At 41.8% G+C, this 23,570-nt stretch overlaps 1 protein-coding gene across 2 annotated transcripts in view; it reads left to right on the forward strand.

Annotated features, from left to right (window-relative positions):
- The window catches only part of LOC109642332 (neural-cadherin-like), an 84,820-nt gene that overhangs the window by 28,284 nt on the left and 32,966 nt on the right, over positions 1-23,570 (forward strand). For both annotated transcript variants that reach the window (XM_069528261.1, XM_069528262.1), the window contains exons 3-15: positions 1,497-1,722; positions 3,197-3,401; positions 4,470-4,581; positions 6,511-6,760; positions 10,681-10,823; positions 12,330-12,502; positions 14,257-14,425; positions 15,457-15,627; positions 15,960-16,132; positions 18,949-19,116; positions 21,006-21,255; positions 21,618-21,745; positions 22,169-22,355. In XM_069528261.1, coding sequence (XP_069384362.1) covers positions 1,497-1,722; positions 3,197-3,401; positions 4,470-4,581; positions 6,511-6,760; positions 10,681-10,823; positions 12,330-12,502; positions 14,257-14,425; positions 15,457-15,627; positions 15,960-16,132; positions 18,949-19,116; positions 21,006-21,255; positions 21,618-21,745; positions 22,169-22,355 — 2,355 coding nt within the window. The remainder of the gene's footprint in view (positions 1-1,496; positions 1,723-3,196; positions 3,402-4,469; positions 4,582-6,510; positions 6,761-10,680; positions 10,824-12,329; positions 12,503-14,256; positions 14,426-15,456; positions 15,628-15,959; positions 16,133-18,948; positions 19,117-21,005; positions 21,256-21,617; positions 21,746-22,168; positions 22,356-23,570) is intronic.

Consider the following 23,570-nt stretch of genomic DNA (forward strand, 5'->3'; position numbering starts at 1 on the left):
ACTTTCAGATCCAAGGTTGTCTAGACCCAATTTAAAGATTCAACATGTATTAAATAACCCTCTTATCCTCCGCTTAACTTTTAAGATCTCAAGAGGATGAGAGTAGCTCGGCCTTTTGCGAGTGAGGTCAGCCTGTCTGACCCCGTTTTAGTATTTAACAGTGCTGGAAAAGTTATCTAAATCGTCTCCCTAATGCTGTGGAGTATAAACAAGACAGCTGTTTGTCACTGTGTTCTGGACGCCTGAATTGTTTACGTCCAAACTCACTATAGTCGTCTTCTTCTTCATCGCCTTTATTGGTGCATTGCTGCAAATATTTGCACATTACTGTCACCAACTATCAATCAGCGGAACAAATGTTTGTTTAGTGGCCGACTTCCTTGCATGCATACACTTGCATTGTTGTGTGCATACACAGTACAAAAGAAAATGCAGGCCTGCATATAAAAACCTTGATAGTGCTACTCGTGGTCAAAAATGCTACAAGGTACCTTTGAGTAAAAGTAGAAAAACCATCTAAAAATACATCATCTGGAGTAAAAGAGCTTCAAGTCTTGCAAGTACAGAAATATATGCAGCATAATAAGAGTGGTTACTCTGTAACCTTAAGAATGTACTTAAAAGACAAGTCTGTATTTTTCTTATTTAGAAAATAGACAGGTAATAATCTTGTCCTCCAAAGGTAACCTGCAAGTTTTGGAGCAATGTCTCTATGAGTAGTTTCATTTTAGATCTGCGCAGCCTCATGCTTGTGAAAACATGATGATAGTTTGTTGGGTTGATAACGACAAAGAAGAACCATCATTCAATAGTAACATTTTGGGGCAACAAGGTTTTTCTTATATACGTAAGAAAATACTGATGTTACTAATACTCGGCGATACAGGGGCCATCTGTGTGTTGAGTGGATTATTCTCTGAAATGTATTGGGGCTCAGATTGTATCTAACTTGTACGTTTCTCTAAATGAAAGTTTCCGCGAAATGAATAATTGTAAATGTAAATTCAAGTTAAAGTCAAAGCGGAATGTCGAAAATACAAAAAACAGCAATTAAAGAATCATCTTGGTGAAGCTGCTTTAAAAATCTAAATCCATTGGGTTTTGTCTGTGTTAGAATAATAAGAGTATGTAGATATTGATCATGTATTTAATAATCTTTAATAATTACAAATACATGCTATAAAATCAAAGGTAATTCCCTGTGGCACAAAATAAGATTTTAATTAAACTAACCTTGTATTTTTGTGTTTATTTTTATGTCCAGATCACTGATATTATTTTCACAAATAAATAAATTGGGGAGAAATACTGCATTTCAATGAATATAAATTACTGCATATTTTACAAAAAATGTGTTGTGTTCCCTAAACTCAGCAAACCTAAGGCAGACTATTTCAAATTAACATTTGGGTAACATTTCTGAGTTGTTATTCAAGTCAGCAGTATTGGATTGGTTTGGATCCAGTCCGAGAAAATAATATTGTATTTCCCTGTAGGTGGTGACGGCTGCTTTGCGGTGGACAAGAACACAGGCCAGGTGGTGACCACGGGGCTGGTGCTTCAGAGGGACAGAGAGTACTTGTTAAGTGTGGTGGCCCTTGACGGCCTGGGCAGCCGCAGTGCCCCCGCCATGCTCTCCGTGATGGCGGGAGCCCGAGCACCGCAATTTACCAACATTAGCTACGCCATCTCCATACCGGAGAACACACCTGAAGGACAGCCGTGAGTACAGCATGGGCTAACATCCGCTCACACATACATAAGCAGGGAGGAAATGACTAGTGGCTGAATTCTATTTAGCTGCTTCAGTTTCAGGGCCGTGGTATTTTGCATGCTGGCTCACAGTCATGTGGTCTACAGGGACAGGGACACCTGACTGAAAGCCTTGTTGTCTGACTAAAGAGTAAATATACAATATAATGAAAAACAGTGCACACCCTGCACATACAGGCAATACTGTTATAATGCCGTTTCATAATGGTGTCATGATTTTGTAATTTATACCATATGATTACAAAAGATTGATTAATCCAAATGAGCTGTAATTACCGTAGCCACAGAGGTTATGTTTCCATTTGTTTGTTAGTCTATTGATTAGCAGCACAACACAAAAGATGCTGAACTTTTTTTCTTTGATTTCGAAGATTTTAAGTAATTACGTGTGAATCTTAATGAAAGAAATCAGATGATGGTATTAATGAGTGTGTGCAGTTTGGTGTTGCTTGTATGAATTTAAATGGGCTGTTGGACTTTGTTGGAAGAATGTACCTTTTTACTTGTGTCTCTACTGGTTCCAAAAAGATAATTCATTACTTCACGATACGATGCCGTTTTTTATAACTTCATAGTGATGATCATAAATAATGTTGGATCCATACAAGCTCGTCCATCCTATAGGATGCAGATATATCTTTAAAAAAGGCATTTTTGAAGTATGCATGATGTAATTTGCTCATCACATATCATTCGATGGGAAATTGTCCCTCTAGTCCTATTATTTACAGAGACAGCTTGGAAAATGTGTTCATATTTTTGCTGATCTGGACCTCGACCTTTGACAAATCAGCTCCAAAAGAGAATCATCTGGAGATACTCTCAAATAATATCCCCATCAAGTTTGGTGAAAACCAGTCCATGTGTTGTTGAGTTGTTTTGTGGACACACACACACACACACACACACACACACAAACACACTCACACACACTCAGGGTGAATGCAAACATTAAATCACTCACACAAGGAGGTTTGCATCTACAGCACAGTGAATAATTCAAACTGACACACAGTTGTACTGTCTTGTTTATCAAATAACTGGGGGTCGACACTCACTCGTCTGAGGTTTGGATTTCCACACTCTACCTGACTGAATGTTGGTGAATATTCATTTGGTCACACCAGCGCACTCGAGCACAAATTGACATGTCATCGTCACACACCATTAGAGAACACAAACCAGAAAACAAACATTGATATCTGCATAATAGTATTACATTATTGCACAGAACTGACAAGTACTGATTGAATGTGTTTATGGGATGTAGTCAATGGGCCATATAGTAATTGATTTCATTACAGTGCAGTGCTGATGTAGTAAAAGAGGATTTCGATTTTAATTCAACAAGTGTGGAATTGAAATCGAAAAGCAAGGACAGCTTTTGATTTTTTTTGAAAATCACTTTCTCTTTGTTCCGCAGCTTCCTGGTGGTGTTTGCCATTTCCTTCCAGGTGCAACCAATCAGCTACAGCCTGCTGATCAATCCCAGCAGTCTTTTCAGCATCCGGCAGGAGACGGGGGAGATCAGTCTGACCAGGACGCTGGATTATGAGAGCGACCAGCGACGCTACCTGCTGATGGTGCGAGCCAGCGAGGAGCCCGGCAGCCTCAGCACTGCCACGGAGGTCAGTGTAGTTTGCACGGCCGGAAAGCCTGAGTCATAGGAGGGTTCATGCACTCAGCTCAACTAACCCCAAAGCTGAGGTCAATTGTGATGTTTTATTATCGCATCTGCTGCACAAGTGTCTGATCTTATTGAAAGTGAAATTCAAAGAAAAGCTGTGCTCTCCTACTGGACTTTCACTGAAGGTGCATTAACAGCAATGATCTGGTCTCAGCGCTGACCTCCTGACACGACACCACCTGGTGATAACCACAAAGGACAGACAGCAGAGTTTGAAGCTGTGTACAGGAATGGCATGGCTGGATGGTTCTGAAAGGTTAACAAATGGAGCGGGGGGCCCAAATGGTTTCTCTTCTTCTTCTAGGTCTTGTTTCCTTGCCCGTGTCTCACTAATGTTTTTTTTTATTCGCGAGTGTGATCTGGAGATGAACTGTGTAAAACACACGTCTGTGTGCGAGAGCTCCAAATTCGAAAAAACTTCATTCACAAACGGATATTTTGAGATGAACTATTCATGAATTCGGTTTCATTTAAATTATTAATTCAAAGATTTTTTTCGTTTTTCACCCAATTCTCATGTCAGGCGCTCAGTTGCTTCCACAGATTTAGCAGGCGAAATCTCCTTCTGCTCAACTGCATGTTTTGAACTCTGCGATGGAGACTGGGAAAACCTATCCCAGCTATTTCAGGACTATTACTCAGCTGTCACTTCACACTTTACACACAGCGGTGACAGGGAGCTTGTAGGGCGGAGAGCGGCTAAGGGCCTTTGTCAAAAACACACAGTGAGGCACACACATGCTCGGAACATTTCTATTTTTGACTCAGGAAAATCATGAAGTGGAAGATAAAGGATGTGTTGAACTGCCTATTTAAGAAACTATAAAATGCAATATGGATTAGGTTTCAGGGGTCAGCTTCCTGTACGGATCATTTCATATGATTGTCTCCTGGATCTGAGGGTTATGGAGGAGAAACTAATTTTGCATTCTTCCACTCTGATTTTTGTCTGTGTCCTCCTGTTCCTCTCCTCTTCCTCTCCCTTCCTCATCACACTGGCACTAATCAGGTTCAGGTGTTGATAACGGACGAGAATGATTGTGTCCCGGAGTTCCTCCAATCCATCTACAGCGTGGATGGAGTCCCTGAGACTGTAACCACGGCAACGTCCCTGCTTCAGGGTAAGCCTCCTCTGACCCCGCAATTCACATCCATCTGCTTCTCTTTGAATAGCAGAGAGAGAATATCCAAGATGTCACTTTTGAGAAAAGACAACAACAGATGTATTTTGGGGAGGAAAGATGCAGTTCAGACCTCGAGTCATTGTCTCAGCATATGGACGCAGGATACTCTCTCTTCTGCATTTTGAAAGAAACAAATAGATCTTTCACATCTGTGATCATATAATCACAATTATAAATATGCTGCGTATTGTGAGTAATGGCATGGACATATGGTATCTATCATGGCATTATATTATAATCATAAACATTGAGTGTTTAGTGGTATCACAGAAGGAAGTGTTAGAATTCACTGTGCAAATCTTTACTCATGTGTGTTTCATAATGTGTGATAACCTATGTTCCTATGAAAAGGAAAAAGCTCCTCTTCCTGTTTGCTGTGTGAAAAGATATTACATTTCTCATTGCACCATGATCGTGAGATGTGTTAAGATATCGTACCGTTTAGACCCCATTGAATGTTTAGCTGCAGCCTTATACACAGAAGGATATCAGCCGGATTTTTACAGTTTTTTCCCCTCTCCGTTATATGTTACCCACAAATCAATGGTGGCTCAAGGCAGAAATACCCTTAAAGACGCACATTTAACACAAAAACTGTCCCATTATTCAGGAGTATTCTTACACCTCGTACAGTCTTGTAGTTTTCTATCAAACGTGCCTGTGCCTGTGGGACTTTTGCCTCTCCTGTGTTACCACAGGTGATTCATGGGTAATCTCTGGCCTGGGCAATTGTTTCTAGTGAATTTCTGGCTGAGGAAAAATGGAGCACGTTTAGTCTGAAAACATTCGAATATACAGCCCGGAGCCACAGCCACCAGAGTCGGTGGTATAATACAAACCAGTGCACCGATGAAAAGATAAATGAACTGATATGGAAGGAAAGGCAGAGAGAGTGAAGGCAGGATGTTGTCACAAGGAAGTTAAATGAAGCTGATGCACCATGTATACGTATGACTTTTTAATTCCCTCAGATGAATTCCTGACAGTTCACATTGCAGGGGAAACAAAAATGTTCATCGAGCAGACTGTGTGGCTAAATAATGAAATGATTGGAGGCACAGAGGGATTGAAATCTCCATTATCTCATCAACCCTGCTTCTATCGGGCCGAAGACATAGATGAACACTTTACAATGAGGCCATCACTTTAACTTATACCCACCAAGGCTGATGGTTCAGAAGAGATAAGCCGGGAAGCAGCAGTGACAGTGAGGTTTAGGATAAATTTACTCCTTCAGTTCTTTATCATTTAACGAGTCAGTCACATTGTACAGACTGTAAAAAGAGAGTATAGTAAATTGCCAGTGTTGAGCTTTAATATGTGATATTGAGATGGAAGCAGAATGAAGCACGGAGATGTGGCTGCTGATGCTTGACACAGAGGAAATAAACACATCAAAAGAATATGCAAGTGTTATGAGAGGGAAACAACAGATTTAAGTGAAAATCACATAACAGGAAACTTAAATTAGCTTTGTGACCACTGGTCTCAGTGTTTACCGCTGCAGCCTTAGAAATAAAAAATCTCATTACACATCAGAAACAGATCTATATATTTTTTCTGTTATCACATCAGAATAAAAACATCTCCCAATGTAGTTGTGATAAAATACAACCCGTTTATTTCATTTTCATGTCTTTAAGCCAGTTTTTGCAAATGAAGGTAATCACTCCGGAGGGGCACAGTGCAAATCATGCGCAAGTAATTGTAGCTGTCATTGTTATGATCTATTACATGTTTAGAAAGGCCATGAAGAGATAATGATCGACACAGAAGTCAACATATTCATCAGCTGATGCAGCCTCATCAGCTCGTTTCGATTAACTGTTAATTGATGGTTCCATGTGATGTCCTCCCTCCCGCCAGTGTTGGCAACGGACTGTGACTCCGGGTTGAACGCTGAGCTCACCTATTACACCCTGAGCCCAGACTTCAGCATTTCACCCCATGGGACCGTTTTCCCCGCGGGCCGGCTGGACTACGAGAGGCCCAACCATCTGTATGAGTTTGTGGTGATGGCAGTGGACAACGGAGATGAGCCTCATTCCGGCACTGCCACGGTCCGTGTGCGGATGGCAAATGTCAACGATGAGGCCCCTGAATTCTCCCAGAATGTGTGAGCAGCCTCTCTCTTATACTGGCAAATATCCACCCATTCAAAGGTTTTTCCATTTATATTTTTGGAATGGTAAATTTGCTGATTATTTTACTTAATAATTTGAAATAATTTGAAGAGATCCGGTTCCGGGAGTACATTTCCCACTCATTTCCTCCATTTACATTCCAGAAAATCTTTATAAAAAGATTTTGAACCAAATCAACCAGCTACAAGATGAATCATGAACATTAATACATTTGATTAGAAGCAAAACAAATATTGGAAAATGGAAAAAAGCAAAGATGCAAGACTGTGTACAAGAGGTAAGGAACTACATATCCCACAAACCAATGCAAATGAACCCTTCCCAACAACTTTCAGTGCCTCTTCTTGAATCAAACCTTGTTGTAGTGAGTTTCAACTCTTTGATGATAAACGTATTGTAACACTGAACCATCCGATTGTTGCCGACATGATTTTCGCAGTTGTGGTAAATATTTCCATGGTAACAGCAAGTTCAACCAATTACAGCCCTCACTATTACACCTCAGGGTTGTGGGTATTACCTGTACTTGACATTGTGACTAAAACATAGTGACTTTTCATAAAATACAGTTTGAATCATCCAATCTCCTGGCTTCTACAGGAGCATAAATAAGTCTACATTGGATGGTAAAAATATTATGGCTAATAATCAAAATCTCTATTTAGAAAGAGAATGGATTTTTTCCTCTGGAACCATGTTGGGTTCTAAATACATGTTTCAAACATTCTTCCCCCGAGATAAAATCCATGTAGACTTGGTGCAGTTATTGATTAGACTACCTGCTTATTGAGGACTACACTGTATATTGGGTAAATAAATGTGGCAAGACACAAACATGCTACGAGCAGACCAATAAGCAATTACAGAAAGAAGTCGGTGTGTGTGTGTGTGTGTGGAGCTTAAATAACAAAGTAATGCTGTAAGATTATTTGAACAAAATGCAAAATGGCCATGCTGCAGTTGTTTTGCTGTAGCCCACATCTTAAAAAGCAAAAAAGCTGAGCATTAACCGTGGCCTGAGTTCAGCTGAAAAGATCAAACTTTGTCACCAAGATAACAAGTTTAGAAAGTGGTTCCTCCTGCTGCCTCTGCTTCTTCATCCCCGATCCACCAGCTCATCACATTTCATTATATTGGAGGAGCCTTGCTCCCCGGGCAGAGTCGTAGTAGTGGTTTCATCACAGGTACAGTACATACAGTGGGGACCAAAAGTGTGAGACCACTTTTGGAGCCCACTCAAGGACATTACAACCCACATCACAGACCTGCCTCCCTCCAGGCTGTTCATTGCAATAATATTTGATGCTGGATGTTCTGCCAAACTTGAGTCATCACTAAAGTACTGTAACTCAATATACAGTGGTAACTGCTCAGAGTCATCGCTGGGTCAAACCGATCTCAACAGACAGATTATTATTATGATAACTGATCTGTCATTGTTTCCTGTAACTGTAATGCAGTTCTATTAGATCTACTAGGCAGACGGGGCTTTCTGGAATTAGAAGATAGAAAATAATAATAAAGTGTGCCCTGGCTCTTTCGTTCTGTCTGAAGTGATCAGGGTGAAAAAAAATTGCTATGAGGGAACAATAGTTAGATGCTGTAAAGTCCCAAGACTCAAGCAGAGCAGAAAATAACTCAAGGAAGAACACACACACACACACACACACACACACACACACACACACACACACACACACACACACACACGACCTCTATAGACTTGAGGAGACAATGCATTCTCTAGCCCCTGACTCTGACCTGAACCTAATTCTAACCCTAAAGTCTTAACCCTCAAACAACCCTTTGAATTTGTGAGGACCAGCCGAAATGTCCTCACAATGATGGTATAACTACAAACAGACATGCGCGCGCGCACACACACACACACACACACATCTTTTGTATTTGTATAGGAATGGTTTTTGATCACCATAAGCATTTTATAGTCATCTGGCATCAAAACGATCTGTTACTCACTTCTTTGACATTGTTACTTTCATATGTTCTCAAGGTTTTCTGAAGTGAGCCTCTAGTTCAACGCTGTAATAAAATGGAGCTTTCACACACCTCAGAGCAGGATTTATTTTTGGCCTTCTCGAAAGGTATGTAGTAAACTGACATACGGATGCAGTCCTGTGTGTCCTCGGCCGCTTTTTAGGCAAAGCTTTGCGAGTGAGTGGGCAGCAACTGTCACTGTAGCTCTACTGCAGTTTTCCCCCTCCAAACGAGTTAGCCGCTTGTCCTGTCAGTCATGTCCCAATGACCTTCACAGAGGACTGTTGCAGACCTCTGTTTCTCGCTCTTGTTGCATTGTCAGGTGTCAGTCTCAGTGGGTGGCCAGACAAAGAGCCAAACAAACAGGCGGGCAGAGAGGTGGAGATGTAGACAGAAAGAAATGAAACCGAGGACGAAAAACAAAGACTGATGCATGGTTGTGGGGCAGGCAAGTCGAGAATACCAAAAACATATGCGATGCGTAGACAGGAGACAGCCAGTCAGATACTGGGTGCAGATAAACAGAGAAGCCTGTCGGCAGTCAGACAAGTACTCTTGCCAAACTTGCAAACAGATAGTTAGAAATGCAGGCATTTTGCCAGGCAGGGTGGGTTGGCCTCTTCATCACACTGCAGCTCACTGAAATGCAGATGAACGCTGTGAGGGCAGAGGAGGACAGTGTCCAAAAACACAAAGACAGACATGTAGAGGTAGGCTGAAGCATGCTATGTCAGGCTAATGTCAGACGAAATGAGATACTTGGACAATGCGATTGGACAGATTATTATTTCCCGGCATGCCCTCTTAGTTCTCATCTGAATGAGTTGCAGAGAGGCTAAAAGTGATTGAAGTGTGGGGCTGACAGGCGGAGAGCCTACAGAAATGCAAATCGGCAGACTTTCAGGCCGGCAGAAAGACAGGCGGGCGGGCGGGCGGGCAGACTCTCGCTGAGTATAACTTCACAGTTCAGTGAGATGTAGGGAGATGCTTCAGGAAGAGAAGCAGGGGGAGTGTATACAGAGTGTCTCATCCAACAGAGCAGTGGAGAGGTGGCCTCGAAGCCGGGTGACAGATTACAGGTCACTCATGTTGCCACGGAGACTGCCGCGGCGTGCTGAGATGAATCACCCATCAGCGATCTTCTTCAAACCATCAATCACCTCTGACTTTGCACCACAGACACTGATCCCTAGCCCCCTCTCCCCCCTCCCATCGACACGTACTTAAAACGCACACACACATTTGAGGAGGGCACATCAGGAAATCTCACAGGGGATGAGTTCTGCTGACGAATCAACTCAAACTCTGTGAGAACGCCACCCTCTCTGATATCCAGCTCCTCTGTCTTCCACGCCCACATATCACTTTACCTGTCACTTCAGTGCCAGTCTTCCTTTTTGTCACCTGCTCCCCCCCTTGCACGCTCTCGCCTTTTGCTCGGATCACCATTCCTCTTCATCGCCGCGATCCTCCGAGTCACGCAGTTCATCTCCACCCAGTTGTGATTTGCGCTATAGTGGTATATCAGTCTCCTGTGTCTCGATGGGCATCCTGCTGTCCAGCGCCACAGAGCGAGCAAATCACCGTTGACATTTTAAAAGGCCCTGGATCAAATGGCCCACAGTGGGCTGGGTGTTTGGAAGCACCATTTGTTCAATGGCTTCAACAGCCCACAGCAGACATTATCATTTGTCTCTGGTCTTGCCAGCTAAGAGGACAGGTTAAATCATACAGACAAGCAAGAGAAACAACCATACGTCCAATCAGGCCGCTGATGCTCCGGATTGTGTAAATGACACATATCTCCTTTCTGTGTGTGTCTGCCATTGACTTCCATGTGTGTGTTTGTATTCTCACTTCATCGCGCCTGTTAAACTTGAAATCCTCTTTGCAGATATCGAACCTTTGTTTCCGAGGACGCGGGCCCAAACACCCTCGTCGCCACAGTCCTGGCCAAAGACCCAGATGGCGATGGTATAATCTACTCCATAACAGCAGGCAATGAGGAAGGAAACTTCATCATTGACAGCCAGAAAGGTGATACTTCTTAATTTTCCAGCCAGGCTTCCCATTTGCATCTCTCACTGTAATTGACAGGCTTTCCGTCAAATCATACATACATTCAATTTTCTCTAATACGTTCCCGCCACTGTGGTGCGCAGTGAACGCCCTCTACTTTCAAAGTCAATGTGGGAAGATATTGAAAGCTGATGTTAAAATCTGTAATTTCAATACATGCGCTGCTTTTTCTATTATTGTGCTCCTAAATATAAACGATGATGTTGTTTAGGAAATTTCCACCCCTGGTTTTTCTTCTTGTGGCTACAGAGAGGAATGTCGCCCCCCCCATGTTTCTGTTCTTTCTAGAATTGTCGACTGCTCAGTTTATCTTTTTTATTTACCCTTTGATCCGAAACCAGTGGCAATCGCTGTGACATTTGTCACCCAACCCTTTCAATTCAATTTCACAACAACTGCTCCATCATAGCTCACAATCTTCGGGCCGCGCTCCGCCACCTCCTCGTTCTTTTGTGCTGTCTTTTTATATTCCTTTCTACCCTTTCTGTGTATCCTCGGAGCAGGGAAATGCTAAGGCTGACATCCTGTGGGTGCAGGGGAACCACTATACAGCGCCTCACTTACTGTCTATATACGAAGAGTGCTGGCTCATTGAATAGCTGCTAGAGCTCACGTCGCATTTGTAAACAAGGTTGACATTTAAGCTGAGAGAATTACCATGTACATCCCACAGTTCACTTATTTTAATGTAGTGGTGCAGTGCTGTCAGTGTCACGCATTGTCATTAGGAGCTGGGACCCTTCTCCGTGGGCAGCAAGGCCAGCAAGTAAATTGGGGGAGAGGAAAGTCAGGCGTTCGCATCTGTGTGTATCAGCATGCTGTACTGTCTTTAATCAAGAGCAGTGAAAGAGATGAATAGAAACACGAGAGAATAAAAAAACCTCCCCACACTCACTTCAATGAGTTTTCCCCCACAACACAGGCTGCCTGCTCGTCCTGCAACCTCTGATGTTTTTGTATTACTGTTGACTCAGACGCCGCATCCTTTTATCCCACCTTTTATCTTGACTGTTACATGAAAGCAGACAAAGGGTGAGAGAGGAACAGCTAATAGGCATCTGCTGAGCCCGGTTAACTTCTAACCCGAGTCACTTACTACTTTGTGTTTTCGCTCCCAAAGTACTCGAGCTGGACTGGGATCTTTAGAGGAGAGCGTGCAATTATTAGATTAGAAATGTGACGAGATCACCACTGTGAAATTGGTTTTTGGATTCAGACTGCATATCAGATTCTTACCTTTCTGTGGACTTCCGACACTCGCTATCTCTCTCCCCATTTCCAACAACAACAACAACAACAAGGCTGTGTTTTCTCCTGTGTTTTTATTGATAGCACATCCTTCACCGACACAAGGCCACAGCAGCAATAACATCCTGCTTAATGACTAATGGAACAGTTGTACTTATTCTGTAGGGGGGGGCATGTTTTATACAGTGTAATTTAATGGGACTGTGGTCTTTGTAGGGCTGATTCGTCTACGCTCCACTCCACTACCTAAGCTTCAGGGGCTGGAGTATGTCCTGAACGTAACAGCCACGGACGACAATGCATCAGGCGGACTGCACCCCCTCTCGTCCACTGCTCGGGTCATCGTTGGGGTTGATGATGTCAACAACAATAAACCTGTATTCGAGGAGGTGAGGATCTTTGAGGAAATGTGACTTCATTCCACAAGTTTAGTAGAATCCGAGTAAAGAATTTCATATGAGCCAATATATATATGAATATATTATATCTAAAAATTGCAATTATTCCCAATTCCTATCATGTAAAATGTAGGTGCACTAGTCCTTTTTCTGTCCTGCCTTTTTATTTGAGCCGCAGAAAGAAAAGACCGGCTGCAGAACCTTGAAGCGGCACCACCGCTGCTGTTTATAATGAATGCGCTGTTGTCTTGAGCAACAATGTCACATGCGTTGATGAGTCCCAGCCGCTGCTGCTACAAAGCTCTGGTCGCCTATTCACTCAAAGTTTATTAATACTGAACGTATCACGTGGCCCAGTCACACTGCACTTCTTAGGGCCCTAAACAATACACATGGCAAGTGTGAAGACAATAAGATGAATGGTTCTTAAGACATGCATCTCACATACAGACAGAGATTAATGTGAAATAATAATAATCACATCTTTTAGATGATCTAACGTTGATCTTGACCAGCAGTTTGGAAATCTTGAGAATGAGACACCGGTTGGACAAAAATCTTCAGTCAGCTTTAAAGAAATTGTTTTTTGAAAACACTCATTTGTTCTGGGTTAGGTGAGAAGATTGATACCAGCTGTCATGTCAGCTAACTTGGCTGAGCTGTCCTGGCTCCGTCCACAGGTATAAAAATCCGTCCTGTTTTGTTGCAAGCACCAGTCTCCAGACGAGAATCTGGCAGAGCAACTGGCCCGATTTGTTACCTTTGTTCTGAGCCAGGATCGCTGCTTCCCCCCTGTTTTTAAATCAAAGAATGTTCACTCATCTACCCGTCTGTCTCATCCTCTCACTGCACTTCAACTACCCACTCTCCTCCATCCCTCTCCTCATCCAGCTCTCGTACTTTTTTGCCCGGGCGTTCTCATTTCCCTGGCCTCTGTCTCTCTCCGCTCTGTTTTCCCACGAGTTCTGATTAGCCTGCACACCCACTCTATCTTTAGGCACTCCATTGGGATTTCAATTAATTTATGAAAAAAAAGTGCAATATCATCACAATACAGTATACCTGTTTAATTAACTCCCTCCTTAATTAGGAATGACTTGAACTTCAGCTCAGACACACTCGTGCTGAGTCAAAGCTCCTGAGGTGTTTTGGGTGGGCTGCGAGTCTTGGCAGCTTGACGTGTTTAAATATCAAATTGCACCTCGGAACCATCTGGGCTGACGTGATATTTCTATAAAGAGCTACCTACAGGCCATGCACCGTGTGCCATCACGTCGTATCACATTGTTCATCTTTCTGTCGCCTGCTCACATGCTTTGATCCATCTCGCTCCCTCTGTTTCGCTCTCACTTCTCCTTGCCTATTGTTTCTCCATGGTCATTCTATTGAAAGAGAAGCGAGCATTCGTATCTGATATTTGAAAAAAAGAAAAAGACTCCAGAGAGCAGCTCTTTATCTGGGGCATATTTTCATTAGGGGAAATAGAATGAATTCTTGGCTAAGCTCTTCATTGTCGGCTCTTAGAAGAAATCACTGCTTTTATTTACTGTATCTATAACTTCCATATTATGTTTTATTCACATTATCTCACTAACCTTCTATTTAATGACTTGATTTTCTTTGATCCTTGTTTTCCCATAACATACACTGACAATAGCTTCTCATATATGAGAATTGTCTCTTGTATTTGTGTCTCTCCTTTCTTTCTTTCTGTCGCTCCCCCTCCCTCTTTCTCTCTATCTCAGTGCCAGCAATATCGTGAGCAAGCTTCAGTGCTGGAGAACCAGCCAACGGGGACTTTTGTGTTGCAAGTGCATGCTGTGGATGCAGATGAGGGAGCAAATGGAAAAGTCAAATATGGCTTAATGCACAGAGACAGCACCATGCCTGCCTTCAGAATTCATCCAGACACAGGTAGCGTGGTCACCGATTGTCTGGGCTGGAATGGGTCTCAATTAGATCACGGAGTCTAGTGAAGAGAGACAATTCGGTAGTTCTACTGATGTATGTCTCTAATGGTAATTGCAGTTGAGCTGTGATTTGACAGGAGAAGAAATTCACATAACTCAAATGTCTATCTAAGGACACTTGTGCAGTGCCCACTCTAAAATGGCCCTTGGACCGTTAGCTTGGCCTGTGCTAATGCTGCGGCACTACTTCTGAATGACTCCTCAAACAGCTCTACAATAAACTGGCAGAGTTTTTTTTGTATACATTCTACTATGGAGAGTGTTCATCCTACCTGGTTTACTTGCCGTGAAAATCAGTGTTTTTCATAAAATGAAACTGAATTTGCTGCGTTACTGTTCACGTGTGTCTCTTATATATAAATTTGAATGACTCGATTTGCTACTACTACTTTTTTCATAAATTGCATGGTGGCTATTTCAGTGGTCTGTTCTGCAATTAAAACAATCTTCAAAACCAAGTTCACAATTTTTTAAAAAGAAAAGCTCTGGATTTAAGCTAGGTATAAAACATCGCAGCAAGAAAATGATTGTTGTGAAGACTGATTGCCAAAGAGGAAGTGATTCTATGATCATGTCGATCATTGTTTCTGTTGAAGCTTCCTGTGTATAAAATGACTGAAAGAGAGGAGAAGCAGTCCTGCAACTGTAACACGTGGAGTCAGCATGTTAATCTTCTCAAGTCCTTTTCTGTTCATCTCAAGATTTAATAACAAATTCATTGCACTTGAAAGGAATGCTCAACTTACTCAGATTAAATACATAAATCTTTATTTGTTTTCTCAGTTTGTGAGTGGATGGTCTGATGATGGGATAGACGGATGAATGGTTATGTGGATTGATGGATGGATGGATGGATGGAGGGATGCGTGTACACATGGATGGGTGAATTGCTGAATGGATGAATGAGAATATATGTATTCATGTGATTAAATTTTTTTGCCGGGGAACGGGCTGATTATTGTTCTGTTTTTACAGGAGCGATTGTGACGGCCAGGCGCTTTGACAGAGAGCGGCAGCGAGAGTATTCAATTACAGTAACGGCCACTGATTGGGCGGAGGAGCCGCTCATCGGCATCTGTCAGCTCACCGTCCAGATACTGGACCAGAATGATAATAACCCAAAGTTTGAGAACTTGCGCTACGAGTGTAAGTGTTGCCCGAATGAAATGAAATATAAATATCTCTGAATCACTGAAGCAGGCCATAGCCAATACCCTTAAAAATGCTGAAGTAAACAGGGTGAGATGGGGATGTGGGTGGCTATATGCTATAAAATAAACATTCTTTCCCCTGTCTAATGAATTTCATGTCTGTGTGAAATGGGCATTAAAACCACCTCTGTGTCCCTGGTTGTGGGAACCAAAATTACCTTTGCATTTCAACATTCCTCATGCTTTACCCTTCCTCTCCTTTGCCCTTATAGCTCTGACCAGCAAACTGAGCACACACACCATAATATTATCTCAAACCCCCTGTAGACTTTCTGAGAGAAGACACTCTGGTCGGCACCAGTTTCCTCCGTGTGGCCGCTCACGATGACGACTTTGGCACAAACGCAGCCATCGCTTACTCCATGTCCCCGGAGCAGCCCGAGTACCTGCAGGTCAACCCCGTCACCGGATGGGTCTACGTTAACCAGCCCATATCACAGGTCAGTCTGCAGCTACCAGCAGGCTCTCCATCAGCCACCACACACACACTTTGTCGCCTCAGACCCACATGACAGCCTGTGGGTCTGAGGCGACAAAGTTAATGAATGAGCCACCTCAAAGTGACTCTGTCTGCTACTCCCAATCAGGGGTTGTGTTCTCCCAGAGGGGCAGAACACAGAAGGACCACAGAAGATGGAGAGAGACTAATTCAGGTTAAACAAATAATGAAAATAGATGTTTACGGCTCTGAATTCCTGTTGTTGTATTTGATGACTGCAGTTCTGTTTATTCGCCTGTCACTAAAAACCATTAAAAAAAGAGGCTTTGAATAGAGAAGCTTTTTAAAAAATCATATAAATGGACGACATAAGTTTTTAGGCGAATTATCCAATTTAGATACCCCCCGGCTTTGATATAGTGAATTCAAGACTTTCTAATTTTCATTCATCATCTCACACTTTGATAAGGAGACTGACAGCTTAAGACGAATTTGGAAGCCATTAATTGAAACAATCCGGAGGCTGGAAATACAGAGCACGCGTACCTCCATGCCATGAAAACTAAAACACTGAGCTACATGCTTTGGAAGTCTACAAAGATCATATCCATCAAGAGAAATTAAATAGGCCTTTTCAAAAGGTGTATTCTTTGTTGGTTATATTATTTAAAATGAAAGTTGACTTCACAATTTGATGTTTGTCAACTGATTGATTTTCTGTGTCAGAGTTTCAGTGATGCAACGCCTTTTATACATTTTTCATTTGGCGTGTTGTTGATTTTCATGTTCATGTTCCCTGCAGCCTATCAGCACCTGTCTCCCTCTTTTCCCTCTTTCACTTATTCACATCTTAGCGTTGTTCTTTGGCTAGAGGCCTGCTATAGCACTACAGAGCTATTTATTATTCAGCATACTTTTTATCACGCTTGTGTCAGAAGTCTGTTGTAGTTTTGCCACTGACTTCATGTAAAATTGAAAAGCTAAGCCCAAAACCTTGCTGAACAAAGCTGTTGCATATTTGAGAGTGGGTTTTGAATCATCCCCACAATAACTATATGCTGTAACTAAGATTGTAAAAGCACTTCATTAAATGTTTAACGTCTTGGGCCGGTCTGAGACATTGTTCTGCTTTGATTTCCCTCCTCACAGTTCCTGATTACACTGACCAAGTATTAAGGCTAAATTTTACCAGTGCACTTAGCAGCTAAGTGTGCAGCGCAGTTCCCAATTAACTCACATCATTTCAGTGGAACATGAAGGAGAAAGACCATTGAACAACAGCCACTATCATTATACTCTTAGACCATACAGCCAGAGTCAGACTCCATCACACTGACTGTACAGTGCAGCTCTGTAGAGGATAAAGTGGAGGAGATGTCCACATCCAGAATATTTTTTATGGATATTTTCTTGGTCAGATCTGATAACATTACTGCAAATTTTATTTTAAAACCTGGATGTTTACCATTAAGTCAGTCAGCCATTCACTTATTGCAGAACCAGCAGCTGCTCATTGGACATCACAGATTATGATCTTTGTTCTTTGGTTTCAAGCTTTGGGAAAGAATTGCACTTGTTCACAAATACTAATTGGATTGTACCAGGAATAGAAAATGTAATTTCAGAGTTAAGTGAGATTTCTTTTTATCTGGCGACTGCGGCACAATAATAGAGTTGCTAGGCCATGATTTGCATTGATAGAATAATGCAGCTCATGGGTGAAATGTTACAGCCAAACAATGAATACTTATTTGAGCAATTTTTAGTAACAAAGTGGTAGGACTATAACTTGCATTATCTTTTATTGTTAGTGGTTAAAGCGAAGTAAAATTACCACATGTTGGCAAGAAGAAGCCCTTTAGGGAGTTGTAGAGGTTTTTTTCTTTCTGATGTGAGTTTAATGTTGATGTTACACATCGTCTAATTAAGATAAACCGAATCCAACACTCTAACGACCTCTTAAGGAAATTTACAGCTTTCCCTGTGTCCATTTTGATGAAAAACTGCTCCTCAGTCGAATTCACCCCTTTATTTCCTAGTGGTTCAATTTTGGCACAATAACAGAAGTGGAGGAGCTTTCGTGCAACATGAATTATATGTTAATAATTTTTTGTAATGCTCACACCGCTGCTTCTGTTGTTCTTGGCCTAATTAAATGATTTCCACAGAGGAGTTCATTGAACAAGTCCAGGGTCAGGAGGGAATGTGAAGTCATTACCGCCAATCAGCTGATCATGAACTAATTGCTCAGAGCGTCAAGAACAAACCTATTCACATAACTGAGGTTTATTTAAAAACCCAGCTCAACTCATTTAATCATTATTGCTGCTCATTGCTGTTGCTGGCAAGTTTCCACCAGCCCACTGCTGCGGCTATTCATTGATTTTATTACTAGTTCTACGATAAATTATGAATTTAAACAAATAGTGTTACAGTAGTATGTTGAGCTATAAGATGAAGGCATGATATGTCATGAAGGCTACATTTCTGGCCATCAGAATTTCAAATTGGGTCTAGTTTTTAGATAAGATAAGGGATAGCAGATATTTATCTTGTTTTCCTTTGCTTTTTGCATAACAATCTAAATAGTTACTTTCTTCCATCCATGCATCCATCGTGGAGCACTGGAGCAAATCCTGGTTCAGGTCACCTGATTATTACAGAGTCAAAAGCAAAAAACATAAAAACTCCACACAGAGAGACCCCGGCCACTGCACCACCGTGCTGTGTGTGATTAATGCTCTGCCAATCAAGAAATTGTTTCAAATCTAAAATACCATGATGATGATAATCTGAATCTTTTGCTCTTGACCACAGAGGACTTACATTACTCGGGACATCATAGCAACTGACGGTGGAGACCGAAATACTTCTGTGGAGCTGGCAGTCACCATCACCAATGTCAAGAACCAGCCTCCGCAGTGGCAGGAGGAGAGCTACAGTGTCGTCATACCCGAGAACAGTGCCAGAGACACACCCATAGTGGTACGTGTGCATGTTACTCAGTTTATATATCAGGACATAATGTACGTTATTATGCTGGTTTCTCCATCTTGCCACTTTGAGATACTGTAATTGAATCAGCTGAACGTTTGTTTGCTTTGCACATGGATTACCGCACAGACACCATGTTATCTTTGTGCTCCGACTGCACCGCCGAAAGATTGTCAGTGCACTGAACATTCTGTAATTGTGTCTTGAAGGAGAAAGCTGACTTTGGATTGGAGCAAGTGTCATGACTGCGGGCTAATTAAATCAATTCAGAATGTCTCTTTTGATGTGAAAATATAAAGCTGTCAATCCGGAGCGCACAAATATCCCTTTTTTCCCCAAGGTCCTCACAAGGGGATTCACTCTGAGATAAGAGTTTATTGCAGAGCTCAGACAACAGGTGTTTACTCAGATAATCAATCATCCCAATAATCAACATTTATCATAACCTTTACGTCTTCAGACTGCAAACAACTAATATAGAAAACTTGATAAAGCTGCCGATCGCACGTAAACACATTTTTACTGACTGACCTCACAGATAATCCTCGTTAAAAGACTTGTACGAGATTTATGGAAATGAGCTAATTTGCTTACTTGTCACGATTTGGAGGAGAATATTGACATCACTCTGATGTTTGGACGTTCAGTGTGCAGCTATAGCCTAGCCTGGAGACTGTTAGCTTAGCTCAGCATAAAGACTAAAAGCAGAGAGATGAGCTAGCCTGGCTCTGTCTGCATTTTAAAAATATGCCTGCCAGCAGCTCTGGAACTCTTTAATTAACATGTTGTACCAGCCAAATTAACCATTTCCCTCCTTTCTAGACTTCATGTTAAACTAAGCTCCTTGCCTCCCAGTTATGGCTCATAATCTTACTCTTTGCAAAAAAAGCAAAGGAGCCCTATTTTCCCAAAATAATAAACTTCTTTTTGGTGGGTTAGCAGCACAAAGCTGAGTATGAAGCAAGAGGGTAGAGGAAGAAGACTATCAGCATAGCTTCCATGTGAGAAATTAAAAACATAGGGTAAAGGGACTGTATTTATAAAGCTCTTTTCCAGTCTCATCGAACACTTTGAGCACTTAATAGTCTAAGTTGCATTCACGCACACATTCATTCAGCACTTCTATACACAGCTCTTTTTCTATCACACACCATGTTGGTGCAGCCATCAGGTGCAATTTAGTCTTATCTTGACCAGGGATGCTCGATAATCGATGTTGATGGACTACCTTCTCCACATTTTGAGCCACAGCCGCCATGGCTACCGCATTCGAAATAAAATGTATCTGAATTTTGCCATTTCTGCTGCAATGTGGCTCCCAGAGCAAAGAGCAAACCTTCCCGACGCTTTTAAGAAAAGCATTTTCACAGAAACACTCACAGGTTCTATTAAAAAAAAAAAGAGCTGCCAGCATCATAGCATATGACTCATAGGGTAGTAACAGCTGTCGGGACTCAGGACACCCACTTTGAAGCCTAGACGGTCCCAGACAAACTAGGATGTCTGGTCAGTGTGAATATGCCTACTAGCAAGTCTAAAGTTCACAAATTAACATATTGTGTTTATTTGCTCTGTACAAAGTAAATAACAAGTTGAGTTCTGTGCTGTAACTTCCTAACTGTGTGCGCTGACCTTGTGTCATAATTAACAGGCGAGTCTCCATAGCTGGTAAACACATTTTTTTGTTACATTTGGACAGAGCCAATTATCTCCTGGCTCTGTACTCAAGGGACAGACATGACAAGAAGAGTGGTATTGTTCTCATCTCACTCGAGGAAAGAAGGGAAATAAATTTTGCTCAGAGCTTTTTTATCCTTTTCTTTCATCGGTTCAAACCCATTTTAACGTAACTGGAGAAAGACGTTTCTCATCCTGTCTAGACTATCAAGGCGACCTCTCAACTGGGTGACCCGAGGGTGACCTACAACCTGGAAGATGGAATGGTCCCGGAAACCAACATGCCAGTGCGTTTCTACCTCTCTCCCAACCGCGAAGATGGCTCAGCGTCCATTCTGGTGTCTGAGCCGCTGGATTACGAGACCACGGCCTTTTTCTCTCTGAGGGTCCGAGCACAGAACGTGGCTGCAGTGCCTCTGGCAGCTTTCACCACAGTTTACGTCAACATTACAGGCATGATATTTTACTTCTCTTATTTGTCTCTATCGAATGGCAGACGTTCATTAGCAGGTTGTAGTAATATTATTTAAATATATGTTCAGATTTATTAATATTTTGTATTTAAAATAGCATATTATAAACTGTGGTGAGAGATAAAGTACTGATGAAATTATCAAAATGTAATATAGCTACAAATAAGAAATAATATATAGCAATATGTATATAATAATTCTCAGAGATACATAATGATGAATTCATGGGCTCCTAAACCTTTAATGTGCACAGATTTAGATGCTTGAGATTTTATTATCTAATTAGGAAAGGAAATTATCACATAATCTTTATTTGGCATTAAATCTGTCTTTTCTCCCAAGATGTTAATGACAACGTGCCGTTTTTCACCTCCTCCATCTACGAGGCGTCGGTGACAGAAGGAGCCCAGGTTGGGACTTCAGTTCTCCAAGTGTCTGCACACGACAAAGACCTGGGTCTTAATGGAGAGGTTTGTGGTTTTCTACTCTTGTTCGTCATGTGCAGGTTCAGAAATATGAAGTGATTCAACAGAGATCTATTCAACAGCATCTGAAGACTGATTTATTTTCCTTACTAAACTATTTTTGTTATGGTTGAAGGAGCGTGCTGTGGCAGGGCGCCACAATCCCTTAAGTGTGGAGGCTTTCGCTCCAGAGTTGTCAAAGTGTTGTCAAGGTGGCACTGTGAAGTGTGCAATCGCAGCCGTGTGACTGACTGTGACAATATCAGTATATCGATCGGGTTTTTGCATTTAATGAGAAGACATACTCTGGGAATATAAAAGCAACCACTTAACATTTTCAGCCACAAAGTCTTACATTTCTGTCACCTCGGAGGGTTATTGCTTGAAAGACTATGACAGATTAATTTTCAAATTCCCTGTGCTTCGCAGATCACTTACTTTCTTTTGAGTGACAGCAGTGGAGACCACCATCTGTTCCGCATTGACCCGAAACTTGGGGTCATCTACACAGAAGCCGTGTTTGATCGTGAGGCCCGCAGCTCTTATTTGTTGGAAGTTCAGTCAGAAGACGGGCAGGAGTCAGCGCGACCTGGCAAAAACAAACAACCAAACTCAGGTTAGGAATGACCAGAATTTTAATGACATCAAGACTTTATCATTCAGCAGAAAGCTCCTCATGAATTTATATTTTGCTTCATTTTGTTAAATCAAAAGTTCAACATTTTGGGAATAAGCGTATTGCTTTGCTTGTGAACAGTTTAATGAGAAGAGTGATGCCACTTTAATGTCTGTACACTTAATACCCAGGTAGCATATGGATGTGGGCCACTTCAGGCAATGATGTGGCACTTCGGGCCTTCCTGTGGCCCAGTCAAAATGGATGTGAGGCTGAATTGGCTCACTTGTAAAACAGCAAATGTGGCCCAGATGTCCCAAAACAAATTAGTAAATGTGGTTCTTTAAGTGTAATCAGGAAGTGAACGGAAAGTGGTGTTGTAAATGGTGAATATGTTCTAAAATTAGTTTTGTTCCATTCAGAGTCTAAATGAAACTAAACAAATTTGAGCTCCCTTTTGCACCTTTGATAGACATGCGGAATTGGACAGGAGCTGACTCCTTTTTTCAGGGTTTTGACTTTCATATATGAGGAACGCAGCTGGGGATTGTTTGAGTCAGACATGTTCACAACAGGAAGATTCAGGTGAGAGTGTGAGGTGTAGCATCTGGGTAGAGCAAGCAGGAGGCAGGACTAAATCAATTCTACTGTGGAAATCACTGTGGTGGTTTTTGTTTAGAGCACATCGACACCAGTGTCAGCCTTACTCACCATTTGTCCCTGGCATCCTCTGACAACATTACACATTGCACTCATTAGTTTCTACACATGTTCAGTTGACTATAATTGACCAATAGTTTTGTAACATCGGCATCGCTCACTACTCAAGGTTTGTTTGCGTTATCCTTGTAAATTAAACACACAAGCATGGTTTAGTTTAGTTATCTTTTATTATGTTGCAGGAACAAACATGGTTTACTTGTTCCTTTGTTCTGACTCACTGTGCAGGATAGTGTGTCAGATGGTGCCTGTTCCATGGTGATTTCACGATGACATCAACGGGACAAACCAAGTGAAGGGGTTGTCTTTTCTTCAGGATAGTTTTTGTGTTCTATTACTTTCAAGCATTATTAGCTCTGTCGTAGCGTACTTCCTTTTAAAGAGCTGTTTAGTAATGCGAATTAGCGTCTATAGTGGGAGGATAAGGTTAGAAATGTGTGTTTGCAGGAATTATACAGTGTCTAGTTACCTGCTCATGATAGTTTAGGCTGAAGG

The sequence above is a fragment of the Paralichthys olivaceus genome, chromosome 7, assembly GCF_024713975.1.
Source record: "Paralichthys olivaceus isolate ysfri-2021 chromosome 7, ASM2471397v2, whole genome shotgun sequence".
In the NCBI taxonomy this organism is placed as follows: Eukaryota; Metazoa; Chordata; class Actinopteri; order Pleuronectiformes; family Paralichthyidae; genus Paralichthys; species Paralichthys olivaceus.